The 12,733-nt window shown below is 39.4% G+C and overlaps 1 protein-coding gene across 4 annotated transcripts in view; it reads left to right on the forward strand.

Moving 5' to 3' along the window:
• LOC110292841 (E3 ubiquitin-protein ligase Topors-like) overlaps nucleotides 1-10,333 on the forward strand; it is a 14,857-nt gene extending 4,524 nt beyond the window's left edge. The window contains exons 2-3 of one of the 4 annotated variants that reach the window (XM_021160439.2): nucleotides 4,565-4,653; nucleotides 7,752-10,327. In XM_021160439.2, the coding sequence (XP_021016098.1) occupies nucleotides 8,037-10,025 (1,989 nt within the window). In that variant the 5' untranslated portion in view covers nucleotides 4,565-4,653; nucleotides 7,752-8,036 and the 3' untranslated portion in view covers nucleotides 10,026-10,327. Of the gene's footprint in view, nucleotides 1-4,564; nucleotides 4,654-5,187; nucleotides 5,228-7,751 lie in introns of those variants that run through there. The other 3 variants (XM_021160440.2, XM_021160438.2, XM_021160441.2) reach the window with 3 other exon arrangements.
• The last annotated feature ends 2,400 nt before the right edge of the window (nucleotides 10,334-12,733 follow it).

Raw genomic sequence — 12,733 nt, forward strand, 5'->3', positions numbered from 1 at the left:
CCTCTGCCCCTCTGCCTCTGCCCCTCTGCCTCTGCCTCCTCTGCCTCTGCCTCCTCTGCCTCATCTGCCTCTGCCTCCTCTGCCTCTGCCTCCTCTGCCTCCTCTGCCTCCTCTGCCTCTCTGCCTCTCTGCCTCTCTGCCTCTCTGCCTCTCTGCCTCTCTGCCTCTCTGCCTCTGCCTCTGCCTCCTCTGCCTCTGCCTCTGCCTCATCATGAGTCCCTACCCTGTATTTCCCTAAGTGATAGACTGTAACTTGCCAACTGAAATAATGGTCTTGTACCTGGTATTGTAAGGCTAATAACCCTCTGCCCCCAGTGGCTTTTAGTCGTGGTGTTTATCACAGCAACAGAAAGCAAACTAGGATACATGGCAAGTATTAATTAAACTATATCAATAACCATTTTAAATGTGAGGCTTCTAACTAGACTGATTGAAACACAGTAGATAGAAAAATAAGACCCATCTATATGCTATATACATGAAACCCAGTCTAACCATGAAAATTATATTCAGAGTAAAAGGATAGTGGATTGCTGGGGGCTAACCATGATGCTTCTCTCTTGAGGTCAAGGGGGAAAAGCTTCAGCAGGGGCAAGACGTGGCCTTGTGAAGCAGGGCAGTGGTCCCAGCACTTGGGAAGCAGAGGTTGGTCTTGTGAGATACTTAGAGTTGCCTTTCGATGATCAAATGTTTACCTGTCTTAAGTTTAAGTTACTTTGGAGTGGTGGCTGACCTGCCTAAGTTCCTCTTCAGCCAGAAACTTCAGTCTCTGGCTTTTAGCACCTCAAAGTAAGACAGAGGGGAATTAAGTAAAAGGATTTATGGCCAGTGCTCCTTTCTTGGGTGAATCAGCCAGAACCCTCTCTGGCTAAGCTGATTAACTCTTTGTAGACCAGAGCAGAAGGAAAGGAAAAGAATTAAGATGGTTTATGCAGTCAAATATGCACAGGCACACATACATTTAAACATTTACACACCCACACTCTGGCCAGGCTGGACTGTCACAACGAACTCCACAAGTATTCATAGATGCTTACATATATAAACATATACAGTCACACAAATATATAGACAAATATACACATTTGGATGGATGGGTGGGTGGGTGGATGGGTGGGTGGGTGGATGGGTGGGGCAGAACCTCCCCAAGTAAAACCACTCAACCAACAACTTTATTTCTTCTCTCTGGTCTTTTATACCTTCTTAGACAAAAAATTCTTTAGAAAATTACCTCAGAGATAAATGTTACATAGAACGGGAGTTTAGTGTAAGTATGAAAGCTCATTGTATTTCTTATGATGCAGCCTTTATTTACTAGTCTGAGGAGTGGGCGCATTGCATTCTTGACTTTATTACGTTTTTTCTAGCAACTAAGACTATCTCTAAAAACTTTCTTCCTAAAATTATTTGAATGAAATCAGGAATTCTATAGAATCATTCTCTATTTGTCTATATAGCATTACTAAAAGATAGTGCATCTTCTTAGGTCTGCATAAATCTGCTCAAAAAGGTGGTTCAACTCCTAATGAGTGTTATTTATTTAATAATAACAGGAAAAGCATATTACTAGCAGGAATCTTTTCTCGGATATAATCTCAGCCTTGCCTACAGATGCAAATCCATCATAGAGTGACAGTTTATGGTGGAACTCTCAGGAAGATCACCTGCTAGTTTTTAAGCTCTTTTAGATGGCTCTTGTCAGAAAATGATACTATGCTAACACTAATTAAAAGAAAATTAAAATTGCTACAGAAACTTGTCAAAAAAGCAAACATCAACTCAAGAAAAATTATCAGAGAAAAAGATATACATTGTATATGGTAAAGAGCTCTCATTGTATATGGAAATATCCACCTAGCAAAGGGACATCAATATGTATGCAGCCTGGTGCACTAGAACTGCAAGGAGAAAAGGGCAAATACAGGATTATAGTTGGAGATGCCCATACCACCCTTCTTTCAGTAATTGATAGACCAAGCAGGCACAGAATCAGTAAGGATATGGGTGACTTGAGCTCTGCTGTCAATCAACTTGATCTAGTTGACAGTTATAGGACAGTCCACCTACCAACACCAGATTGCACATCCTCATCAAACTCACATGGAATACTCATTAAGACAGACAATATCCTGACCCATAAAATATACCTTAGGAAATATAAAAAGGGCAGGAATCTCAGAGAGTATGCCTTCAAATCACGATGCAGTCAAACTAGAAATAAATGACAGAAAAATGCCTTGAAAATCCCCACATATGTGGAGGACATGGAACAGAGGCATTGAACATGGCATTTAGTCTTGAGGTCTTACGTGTGGGACTTACAGACTGACTAGTTTTGATTTCTCAGTTAACACATTAGTATATTAAGCATGGTATCTTTAACAAAGATGGGCAAAATAAAACTATGTTATTACATTGATTAAAATGTTGTTAGAGTCTTGACAAAACCTAATCTGCATTTATTCAGCAGACACTGCTATTTGTGAAATATTTTCATCTTTAACTTTTATTTATTCTTTCTCCCCACTCCCTCTCTCTCTCTGTGTTTCAAGGTATGTGTGTGGGTACACAGGTACCAAGGCCCAAAGACAAATTCTATGGAGTCAGTTGTCACCTCTCAACCGGTTGAGGCAGAAACATTTTCATTTCTGCTGCTGCACTGAGTACCCTAGGCTAGCCAGCCTGAAAGCATTGGAGTGATTCTCTGGTTTCCAACTCCGTCTCTCTGTAGGGTACTGAGATCACAGACGCACTCCACTATGTTGCTTCCCCACTTTTAATGTGATTTCTGGAGATCAAACTCACGTGACTGGGCTTATATGACAAGTGCTTTTACCTGATGACCCATCTCCCCTGTCCTCAAAATTCTTTAACCCCAAATTTGTTGAACAGTTACCCATAGGGCATCCTTCCATGTCAGTTATTTGAAGCAATGGACACCCAGTGATGTATAAACCAAAGATACAATCCTGTTTTCATGAAGCTTCTATTTCAGTAAGAGCAGAGAAGAAACAGACACATGTTAGCATAACACATTGTGGTGATGGGTGCTATAAAACAAACAAACAAACAAACAAGCAAACAAACAAACTTCTCATGGCCCAGCATCCAAGTTAAGTGATTAAAACACAGTGAAGTCACTTAAGTTACTTATCTAAAATTTTTTCAAACAAAAAAAAATATCAAAATGTAAGATTAGATTTTTTTTTTCTGGTGTCAAACTCCTGATCTTTAAGCTACTTTATATGTGGGTCTTTCTTACAAATGTGTGTGTTGTGATTTTGTTTTTGCTTTTTGTTGTTTGTTTGTTTTAGTAGAAGAATTGCTCTAGTACAGCAAGGAATGCATCTCCAAACATACTAAGCTAACACTACAAATAGGGTTCTTAACTGGGCAGGGTGGGCAATACCAGTATCTGGAGACCTTTCTGCTTGGAGTAGGGTACCACTGGCACCTTCTAGGTAGGGACTAAAGACAATACTTAGCATCCTACAGTCTATAACAAATAATTATGCATCCAATGAGTATAGAAACTCTGCTCATAAACAAAGTCAGAAGATATGGTCTTCCAAGTCCTGTACTCAGGACCCAGGTCAGAAAACAAAAGATCAAGTTTCTAGCCCCTGGTTATTGGATGAACTGTTTGGAATCGTCTTACCATTGCTACATCATAATCTTCCTTAACCTGATGAATCCTCACTTTAAATGGCAAGACATGCCCTTCCCAGTATCCTCTTCATCTCCACGCTGCTTTCGAATTCTGAGACCTTAAGACCTGAGGGAGGAAAAGAAAAATTAAAAAAGGAAAGGAAGAGAAAGATAGGAGGGGTAAAGGGGATGGTCAGATTTGTTTCTGTGTTCACTGATGTGTATATGAGTGACTTCTGAAATACGTTAACTTCTGCCATCTACCATCTCATCTAATCATGTCACAAAGCTCAGGGAGTAAGAGACTAGTATTAGAAAAGCATGTCTCCCCTTCACTTCCCTCTAAGTAGGGCTGGTAGTGGGTATTGTCCTAGAGTTGCAAACTTTCAAAAATTCTGCTTATCTGAAGTTACAGAATTATTATATAAGACACTTTTTTTTTTTTTTGGTAAAAAAAGAAGGGCTAGAAAGATGGCTAACTAGGTAAAAGTGCTTGTTTTCCATGCCCGATTCTTTGCGTTCCATGTCCAAAACCCATGCAAGAAATCTGGCAATAGTTGTACAGAATTGTAATCTGAGCACTCTATGGTGAGATTGAAGAGAGTGAAGAATCATCCCAAAGTTCATGGGCCAGCCAGCCTAGTGTATGCGCATGTCAGAAATAGCAGAAGAGATCGGGCCTCAGCACGGTGAAAGGAGAAAAATAACTCTTTCAGAAAGGTCTTCTCTGATCTCTGTAGATAGGCTTACACACACACACACACACACACACACACGTAAGAGGTGATACAGTGTATTGCATGAAACCCTCTCTGAGTAACACTTAAAATGACTGTTCTATTAAATAACTATTAGATGCCAGAAACCTTCTCTGATTCCTCCCAAATGCCCTTCAATCTTTGGTGTTTCATCCCAGGTCTGAGTAACTGAGTGACCTGAACAACCACAACCAAGCTACTGCAGCACAACAGAGAAGCAACAACAACAAAGAATAATGTTCCAATAGTACGGTCTGCTAACTACTATTTAGACATGAATGAGTAAAAAAATGTGAAAAAAAATGTGAAAAAAAAATGTTTAAACTCATTTTGCTTCCAAAATGGTAGTTCACAGCCAAGACGTGAGTAACTCCACCTTGTGTACATATTAAACTGTTTATTCATTGTTTAAAGAGAAAGTGACAAGTTTGTGATTAAATAATTTAAATCCAAACATTTGCATATTTTTGGGGGGAGGAGCATTTATTCATCAAGAAAGACTGCATTCCATTTAGTGTTTACTATCTTCTGAGTCAGACTTCTTGCTAGAGTGTTGCTTTAAATCTACCAGAAGATGAAAGATTCCTCTAAATCATTGGCCTGAATCCTGTCTTATTCATCATTGCATCTTAACATCACTTGCTGATTCGAAATACGATATGCCAAGCTTCATGAGGCTTTCTCTGTAACTTCAGCCTGAAATAGAACTTGCCCTGAGTTCTGAATTCTGTCTCTAGGGTAAACAGAACAGATTAGTCAGTATAAACAAAGGAATCCAGCAGCTAAGGTTCAGCTGAATGGGGTCTTGTTCATTTACTGAGGTATGCAACACATGCCCTTTTCCTTTTCAAGATGAAGGCTTGGTGAGAAAACAGTCTATTGAAATGAGCTGTGTCTAGAATATTGAGCTAATTTCTGAAATTCATCTTCTCTGACCACATTATGGAATGACAAGTTGGCTTTAACTTAGGTCTTTGAATACAGATTCTTCAAAGGTGAAAGTCTGTCATGTGATTACATAAGGGATTCCTGCAACAGTTACACATGGAGCAACAAGGCCATAAAGTTGATGGCCAAGGTGGATAGGAGTTTTGTTGTCATCTTAATTCTTAAATCATCTTTGGGATGCTATTCTGCACACTGCTTCTTTATATGGATCCATGCCATCCATGCCCACCATGCTCTCTTGCTAGTCTCTCTTCCAACTCTTAATTGTTTTCCTCCAGTATTTTTTCTTACAGACTATACTTCACACACATTCTTCTTGAGAGGATGCTGGTGTGTGAAGTTTTGGAGCTTTAGTTCCCCAAAATGTCTCTCTCTGAAATCCTATAAAATTTCGATCTGCTTCATGACGGCCACATCTACTGACTACATAATTCCAGAATGGTATTGGCTTTAAACAGTTTGAAGATATACTCATCATTTTTAGTGACAATTGAAAAAGCACCTTATGTTTCATGTACTGCAGCTTCACTTTGGTTTATTTTGATCTGGGTTTCTTTATTATTGGCTACAGTTGAATGTTATTATAATTCTAAGTGATGATTTACATATTTTACACATCCTTGAAAGATGTGAGCCCTTATCTCTTTCACAACTGCCTTTTCTAGTTTCCATCTTAAACCTAGTCATTTTGTTTTCTTTCTCTTATCTTCCAGTTTGTTTGCTTGTTTGTTTGTTTGTTTGTTTTTGCCTCTCTTAATGCAGTCTGAGTAATGGGTTCAGAGCTCTACTGTGCCATGGCAGTATCTCTCTTTGGCTGTGCTTATATTGCTTGATCCATTTAAATTTTCAATTTTTGTCATTTTTATTTCTCTTAATATTATTTGATTGTGTTTCATATCCTTCTGGGTACACACACACACACACATTCTCTCTGTTTGATTGCAATGATACCAGTAGTTAAAGCAAGGTCTTCACACATGTTAATAAATTCTCTACAATTACTAGTGCTCTACATTTTTAATTTGGGGACATGATCTCAGCTAAATTGCCCTGGATAGCCTTGAACTCCTCTGTAGCCCAGGCAGGGCTTGAACATGTGATCTTCTTTCCTCGGCCTTCCATGTATCAAGGATCGCAGTATTGCACCAAGTTTGTTACTGATTTTTAGTTATAAATTCATTTTTGGGAAATTTCTCATGAGACTTGAGTGTCCTGTGTTCCTGAGAGAATTTGTTTGCCTTTATTTATACTAGAGTCATTGTAAAATTAAAATTATGAGTCCTTCAGCTACTTTCAGAAACACATTGTTTGATATTAATCTATAAATATGTTGGCTTATTTCTAGCTATAAGTTTTTATGTTGACTCCTTGGGGTGATATTTTAAAGCTAATCTCCTTTAAGACACCAACATTTGTATACACAGACTGAGAAAGGTGTCTTGTATTGAATGTTCAACCTCAAACACCTTCTATTCATTGACCCCTGTCATTTGTAGCTGTCAGTTCTGCCTATCAGAACTGAAGCTTGAAAGCACCAGATGTAGGCAATGACCAGTGTTCATGTCATTCTCCCAATATGCTTTAAAACATCTTACTTCTGAAAATTTTTCTCATAATCATCCACACAAATATGTATAATAGAGATCTAACTTGTTATTCCCAGTGTAAATGTATTGCTTCTATTTGTACCTAGTTTATAGCACTCGCATCAAATAATCAGTGTCTAAGAACCCAAGCTGGGTCCCATAGAAAGCAACCTCCTTCCCTTTCATCCTCCCCAGTGCTAGCATAACAAGTGTGAGCCACTAAGTCTGACTGTCCAACAGTTTACATGGTGTTCCATATTTCTTTATTTAAGTTAACAGTATATTCAGCCATCTACTTTTCTTGGTAATAAGCCTTCTCATTTCACTTGAATAGATGCTTAATATTAAATACAATGAACAGAGCATCATTCATCCAACACATCTCTCACTGATGTACATTTAGGTTATTTTCAGTTTTTTTAACCACCATGAAAACTGTCAATTTGTGTACTTTCTGTATATCTAAAATAAAACTTTATAGTTAGAATTGTCAGGTCAAAGAATAGGATGCTTAAAATTTTAAAAATATATTCTCTGAGATTATAATATAATCGCATCATTTCCATTTTCTTTTCCTCACATGTACTCCTCCTCCTTGCTCTCTGTCAAATTCAGGAATTTTTCCCCTTTAATTGTTGGTGTGTGTGTGTGTGTGTGTGTGAGAGAGAGAGAGAGAGAGAGAGAGAGAGAGAGAGAGAGAGAGAGAGAGAGAGAGTTATTAGTAAGTAAATAAATACAACCTGCACAATCTGTAGACTACTACTTGTATGCGTATGTTTTCAGGGATAATGTGTATTTTCTTTTCTTTGAGTTTGCCTTTCAGACCTTGAAAAACTACTTTGAAAAAGAAACAACCACAACATGCCCGTATCTTCACTCCGTTATATTCACTGTGCACCCTGTGCATGTTACCAAGAATTTGAGAAATAGTTTGTCTCCTCCTAACGTTGTTCCAGCATTAATTCCAGAGTGAGCATGTTATAAGCACATGCATGGAGTACTTTTAATAGATCTTTTTCATGCAAGATGAAAAACTGATTTGAAGCTATATTTTTTTTTCTCACCTTCGACTCATGAAATACCATCTGTTAAACCAATGGCGATCGAGCTTTCATCCAAGTGTGAGTGCCCTAGCTGTGTGGAAGGTAGTCCGAGTGAGTCTGACTGGAATTACTCTTCCGGAAAGAGAGGGGATGGCGCTTCATACTCAAGGTTAACTAAGAAATCCACAATCTCTCCCATCATGCAACGCTTCCTTTCTCAGTGTTGTTCTAACGAACTGGGAAGCACTAACAAGGAAGACTTCACATTTCTCGCTTCAGAGGAGGAAAGTTCTGTGGACTTCTCTCAAACACAAAACCTCAGCCAGACATCAAAGAAGACCAAATCATTGAGAGAACTGACTATCCAAGAACTACTGAGCAAGTTTGGAGACAGTGAGAGGCTTCCACCCCACTCTGTGTCCTTGAGCCATTTTAGAGACCATGTGGTTGTGAAGTTTAGACGAGCTCTGTACTATTCTGGGATCTGGGTAAAATATGTCCAGGGCTCTGGACTGAAAAGGTTCTTTTCAGCTCATTATTTTAAAAGAAATCCCAGTAGCCTGCACCGGCTGATTCCCTGGCTGAAACGAGAACTCACAGCTATCTGTGGAGACTATGGTTACACAGTGAAGAATATCCTGACTGCCATTCTCCATCACATGACGAAATTTAACTTGAACAGTGAAGCTTTCACTCACCTCCTGGAGCCTTATCTCTTCCAATACACCCAGCACTTTCTTCATGAGTTTATCAGTTTTGTTGATTCATCTTACAACATGGAGACCTATGACCGCAATGCCATCTATCAGTGTCCTGTTTCAAGGTGTTCGAAAAAAAAGAGCACAGTTTCAGCTCCAGCCTTTTCTTTCCCACAGGAGCTCTCCTTCATGAAATCTCAACGAGGCATAAAGCAGTCCAAGAAGACCTGGAATAAGACTGGGCAGAGCTCTGACTCTGGCTTGAAACAGTTTCCTAAGGGTCATTCCTCAAAAAATCCCCAAATCTCAACAACCCATCAGAAACCAGCAAACAAACGCCATGTCTGGACCAAAGATGAGTGGGGGTCAGATGATTTCAGAGGCGTGATTTGTACTACTAATTCACTGAATTGGGCTTATCTCAGGGCAAGAAGGCCAGACAAAGAGTATTATAGAAATGATAACCAAGAGAAAAAGGCAGAAAGCACAAAACTGCTTCCTCACCATGTCCAGGATCTAAAGAGGCAGGAAACAAGTCCAAACATCTTTAGAGCATTGATAGATTCTAATCAGGCACTCCCCAAAGAGTGCACTATAAGGGAAACAAATGTTTTGAATCCTGGCCAACAGGTACATTATCAGAAAAAAGAAACAGAAAGAAAGAAACTTGAAGAATCTTCACTAAAGGCTTTTCAAAGTTTGCCCAAAGAAAGAACCTTGATAAAAAGCAAATCCAGAGAAAGTAATCATTCTTGTCTTTGTGTCTCAGAAAATAGCACCTCTCCTACTAGAAATGATAAGATGCTGACTTCTATTAGTAAAAAGATGGTAAGGTACAGCCAGTCCTCCCAATGTGTAGAAGTTGGTTCACACCACAGTAGAAGAACCCAAAGACAATACAGTCCCAGGACACCCAGATCCAAATCCTGGTGTGTCAGAATTAGAAAGCAATCCGTGAGCAGAGGTCAGAGTAATCTCTCTCTGAGAGCACTGTCCAAAGGAAGTGCTCATGGCTGTGAATCAACCTACAGGGTGGCATCTTTGAGCCCAGTCCACCATGACCAGGCTTGTTTAACAGCTGGAAAGAATTGCAAATGTGCTTCCACGGGTGAAGGTGAATCTCAAACTGGAGGGCATTGTGACAGTCTCTCATGCCTAAAGACTGAGAAATGTCACTCTCCAAGTAAGCTTGGTATGAAGGGGAAGCGCCTAGTTGGTAGAGTTACGAGAATCAGAACACATAGGCGCAAAAAACCCAAATACCAGTGTGTGGGTACACAAACCACAGCAGAGTTCAGGGATGACTTGGGGGATCTCGAGGGTAAAAGCCAAAATGGCTTTTGAATTGTCATCCTGAATGTGTGACTTCCTGCCGAAGGTAAATTAGAAAAAGAAAGGAATTCAAGACTTCAGAACCTTCTAGCCAAGAATGAATCTAAAATAGATATCATCAGAAGCATAAAGATCTAAGTGGTTTTGAAAGGCAAATTAGTCTACTTAGTCACCAAGGCTCATTGAAAGTATGGATCTAATCTGAAATATATGAAAATATTTATCATAGCACTTGGTAACTAGAACAAAATATCTGATGATTAAATTCAAAGCTCTTTTTGGGCACAAGTATACATTATTAAATTATTCATTTATGTAAATATTTCTGTCTGCCTTTTGTAAATGAGTAGATTTCCTAAAAAAATATTTTTACTTGGGCTCTGCATAATGGCTCAGTGGGTAGAAGTGCTTGCTGCCTAGAGTCAATCTCTGGGAACCACATGGTAGAGGGAAAGAACCAATTCCTTCAAGCTCTCCTCTGACAAGTATGTCATGGCATGGACATGCCACCCTCATTCCAAACACACCCACAGTAGGAAGGGGATGTAGTTTAAACTTTCTTTTAAATACGTTACTTCTATATATTTTTGAGCTCAACGATGAACATTGGTTGGTCAGATTCCCCAAAACTACAAAGACTATATTAATAATAGAAATATAGATTACTTAACAAAGTTATACATATTAAGTTAAACTTGCTTGTGTGTGTGTGTGTGTTATATTTTAGAACTAGTAGAATTAGTTCACACCAATCTATTTACTAGCCGAACTAGTGTGCCTAGAAAATATGACAGGACCACTGTCTTACCACATCTACTTGTCTCTCTCTCTATATATAATCACTGTTCAGCCACTAGGATTTTAAATCCATTTATGTAAACTCTAGTATTTTACAGCCTTCTCCACATAACCTGACATGTAGGTATTTTAAGGGGATATGTTTAAGCAGTTCTGATTCTTCAATCACAGAAGCCAGATCCAATGATGGGGGCTACTCCTCATAAAGCTATTCAAAGTATTTTGCCTTTGGCCACAGGATTGATGAGTCAGGTAGTGATTAAGCTATTCTTGTATGTTCCAAGAGTTTTCAAACTATTCTGAGATAAGAGTGTTTCTTCCAAATGATTTTGAGAATTGTTCTTTCTAACTCCATGAAGAATTGAGTTAGAATTTTGATGGGGATTGCACTGAATCTGTAGATTGCTTTCGGCAAGATGGCCATTTTTACTATATTAATCCTGCCAATCCACAAGGAACCCATGGCTCCATCTGCATGTGGCAGAGGATGGCCTTGTTGGACATCAGTGGGAGGGAGGAGCAGCTCCCTTGGTCCTGTGGGGCTTTGATGACCCAGTATAGGGGAATGCCAGGGCAGGAAGGCAGGAGTGGGTGGGTAGGTGGGCAGGGAAGCACCCTCCTATAGGCAGAGGGAGGGGGATGAGATAGAGGTTTCCAGAAGGGAGACCTAGAAAGGAGGTAACATTTGAAATGTAAATAAAGAAAATATCCAATAATAATAATAATAAAAGAGTGGTTCTTCTTCCCTGATGGCAGATGGCAAAGGAGCTAAACTTGCACACTACCAGTAGCTATTTTTTGTGAGTTTGTGAAGAATATGAGTTTAAGGTGAAGGGGAGGAAAGCCAACAGAGAGGAAAAACTAGATGAATCATAAGGAGAGGGTACTGGAAGCAGAGGCTGGGTCTTTTGAACTTGATTCATCTTCCTGGCTTTCAAGTGCTTTTTTAATTTTAAAATTTCACCGAGTTTTGCTGAGTCAGTGCTGTGCATCTTTGCATCCTTGCATCCTTTCTGAAACCAGGATTGTGATGGAGTTATGCACAGGTGTGTGGCATGAGAGAACACACAGAAAACAGGGGCCTTTTGGGGGAAAGTTTTGGATGTCTCTTGTGTAGCTTGAAGATTTAGGAATCTGCCAGGCAAATTTGTTGTCAAGGGTTACCAAGAAATAGAATTGACTTTAAGAAAAAGGAGCAAATGAAAATGTCTAGAACTTCCTTGTCATGTCTTTGGAGATTTCTGAGAGACATAGTTGAGAAGAAAGGCTGATGTCAAACTGTTAAAGGAGAGAAATCATATTTCTGACTCCAGTGCTTCTGGTTCCTTACAAAACTCCAAGAGATAGCACAGCATCACAAATGCAAATGTATTGGCTTTGCAACTTTTTTTTTTTTTACAGAAATCTTAGAAAATGTACACAAGAGACATTTTATCCTAATGTATATTCATTTATGACCATTACTAGAATTCCAGGTTTTTTTTTTTCCTATAAATACACAGCTCCACTAAGCTGGGTGAGCAGTCTCTTATTGACCACGAGCTGACCAGTCATTGCTATATTAGGAGCATATACAAGGTACTGAAGCTGGGAACAGGAAATCAATTACAGTGGTTCAGAACATCCCTATCTATCTGCAGTTCACTTAAGTGTCTATCTGGCAAAAGGTATGCGCAAGAGCCAGCAACGGGGTTTCCTAGCTTGGACAAGCTGATATCTAATGGGCAGATGAACAGATGCTCTCCAAGGAACAAGGCTTCTCTGATGTTTTGGAAAGAGTGTATTTGTGAGCATGTGTAGGTACACACACACACACACACACACACACACACACACAGTGAGACAGCCAGACAGCCAGACAGTCAGACAGCCAGACAGCCAGACAAAACATAAAGGATGCAGAGTTGCAATTCATTGACTCA

Source organism: Mus caroli, chromosome 4, assembly GCF_900094665.2.
Source record: "Mus caroli chromosome 4, CAROLI_EIJ_v1.1, whole genome shotgun sequence".
NCBI classification, from domain to species: Eukaryota; Metazoa; Chordata; class Mammalia; order Rodentia; family Muridae; genus Mus; species Mus caroli.